Source organism: Berghia stephanieae, chromosome 11 (assembly GCF_034508935.2).
Source record: "Berghia stephanieae isolate SIO BIC M18660-M18661 chromosome 11, UCSD_Bste_1.3, whole genome shotgun sequence".
Lineage (NCBI taxonomy): Eukaryota > Metazoa > Mollusca > Gastropoda > Nudibranchia > Aeolidiidae > Berghia > Berghia stephanieae.
In genome coordinates this window covers 28,951,246-28,953,745 of record NC_088370.1, presented here as the reverse complement: position 1 = coordinate 28,953,745, position 2,500 = coordinate 28,951,246, and the positions used below count along the sequence as shown (strand labels likewise).

Here is a 2,500-nt window from a genome sequence, read left to right as displayed (position 1 = left end):
AGAAATAGTTTTTGCAGCAACAAATCATGTGATCGATGACCAGGTTGGACGAAAACATGAATATATAGATCGCCCCCATTACTTTCTTATTTACTTACTATCCAGCATCGTCCTCATAGACGTTGGCTGCCCGCACTCTGCGATGACAAAAGTCTGTCCATTCCCTTCGTGTGTTGACGGTATCATTCCATTCATCTCTGTCCATTCATCTCATGTCCCGTTGGGACCATGTCTATTCATTTCCCATGTGCCTCTTACAACAATGAGCCCATAACAACTTGGGATATCGGAAATGCAAATAAATACATGACGTCCCGAGTCATTGATCACATTGAAAAAACAACAACAAAAAACAAACCAAAAAAAAAAAAAAACAACAAAAAACAACACAACACAACAACAAAAAATTGTGCTCAATATGACCTACTGAATAAAAAGGGTTAATAAGTTTTCCAAATATTCAGCATCGCAAAAAGGTCATTTGTTCAGCTTGACCCAAGAGTACTGTAGATGTGCGCTTTTAAATGTTGTTGATAATATGATAAATTTTTTATGGCGTACGCACTGTTTTCAGATCTTCATCATTCCATTACAGTGCCTTCTCCCTAAATTGCCATTGTCAACCTTTTTAACATGTTTCCTTTTTCTGTCGATAACAACACTTTTTGAACGAAGTATTAAATGCAGTTTTGAAACGGCTGGAAACCCGGATGTAGAAAAAGAAATTAACAGAGCAGTTGATGGTATCGAATAGAAACCTCACAGAAAAAACAACGAGGAACAGATTTCGGTTAATTCCCGTAAATCCAACTCCGGGCAGCACCATGACAGCAATGCTGGGTATAAAACTCATTAAAACACACACAAGAAAAATACAAGTAGTTGTACTGATAAATTTGATCAACTCGATGTCTTTGGATCCTAATGGTTTCTTGGAAGAATTTGACGTATTGTCATCTTTGTCTCTCCTTTCAGAGTTGCTAGAGTGTTGAAGTCGCCACTTTTTAACTTCAAGAAGTTTTTGGGCCATAAGCGCCGTGTTGATGGAAACGATTATGACAGCCATAACCGGAAATATCTGATTTTTGAAAAGCTGGTGGTATTTAAGTACGACTTTTGAGGTCGGCGTGTCTCTCATCATAGCTATAGTTGTGTTGAATTCTGGTCGAAAAACTATAACAATTGTTGTGTAAGCAGCGTATATTAGTTGTACTGGTACAAAAAAGATGAAAATCGACGCGATGACAAAGACGGTAATTCTAGGGGTAAACATTAATTTTACCTTGAGAGGAAAAAGCACACAAAGTGTTCTGATCAAAGAGATGTAAACAGTCGTCCATGTACTCATGTGCTGTAGAGCTGAGTGTGCATACACACCAGTTGTTGAATAAGCAATGCACGTGTAGTGCTGTGCAAGGCCATTTGTGTACATCACAATAAAACACATGCAGTACGGGATTAACGTTACACATCCGAATAGATCGAACACGGACAAACACATGAATCCGATGTTAGTACTGTCATGGAGGACGCCCTGTTCCAAGAATACCCGGATGTTGATTAGATTTGTGACGATGCCCACGAGGTTCAAGGTCAACATGGAGAACCAAAGAGTCTGCCTTATGATATTGAGTAAATAGGCGCTCAACACGCCAGTTTGCCGGAGCTGTTCGTGATTGAGCAGATCTCCCGATGTTATACCGGAACTGTCGTTCATGTTCTATCTTTGGAATCTCCGAAATATTAAAGAATGTCTTTCTTTTTTTTTTGGTTGAAAACAAAACTTAATGTGGCGAATCGTTAAATGTTAAATTTGTCTATATTATTTTCTAAGATAACAATGTGATATATCTATTGTTTTCTTACAATGGCACACGTTGCAGAGAAAGCAATACGTCACTGAAGAAGAGTTCCACATACTGTCTCTTGCTTTGGTATATTAATCTTTTTTAAAAAAATCAGCTTTTATATAGCGCAATATCCAGTAAACGTGCTCACACGCTTAACAAGGGGTCCCTGGCCAACGGCAACACATAACATGAAGGACGAGACATGACGTCTATTAGGCGACATTACAATTTTCTAACAGAGACAACGCTGTTAACGGCCAGGTACTCATTTTAACTTGAGTACGGTGAGAGAGCGTGAGTAAAGAGCCTTCTCCAAGGACTCAACGAGGCTCGAACCCAGGATCTTCCAATCCGGAAGCGAGTGTCATACCACAAGACCACATAGCAGTATTACCTTGTTAACTGTCGTACTCTGGAAAGTAATAAACAAAAATAAAAAAAAAGAACAAAATACCAAACACGAACAAAACAATAAAGATAGATAACTAAATAGAAAAAAAACCCAGATCGACAACTAAATATTCGATCGGACGACCGGTTTTTTATTATTGTATTGCTGGTTTTATTGTTTTTTTTATTTTTTTATTTTATTTTTTTTTGGGGGGGGGGGGGGGGTTGTTGTTGTTGTCGGCTGAAGACGGGTTTTGACC

General features: G+C 38.5%; 1 protein-coding gene across 1 annotated transcript; it reads right to left on the bottom strand.

Annotated features, from left to right (window-relative positions):
• Positions 1–628: 628 nt before the first annotated feature.
• On the bottom strand, positions 629–1,717 carry LOC144956383 (uncharacterized). The gene has a single exon (XM_078886880.1). It carries the CDS (start codon positions 1,715–1,717, stop codon positions 629–631), a length of 1,089 nt encoding a protein of 362 aa, XP_078743006.1.
• Positions 1,718–2,500: the final 783 nt, after the last annotated feature.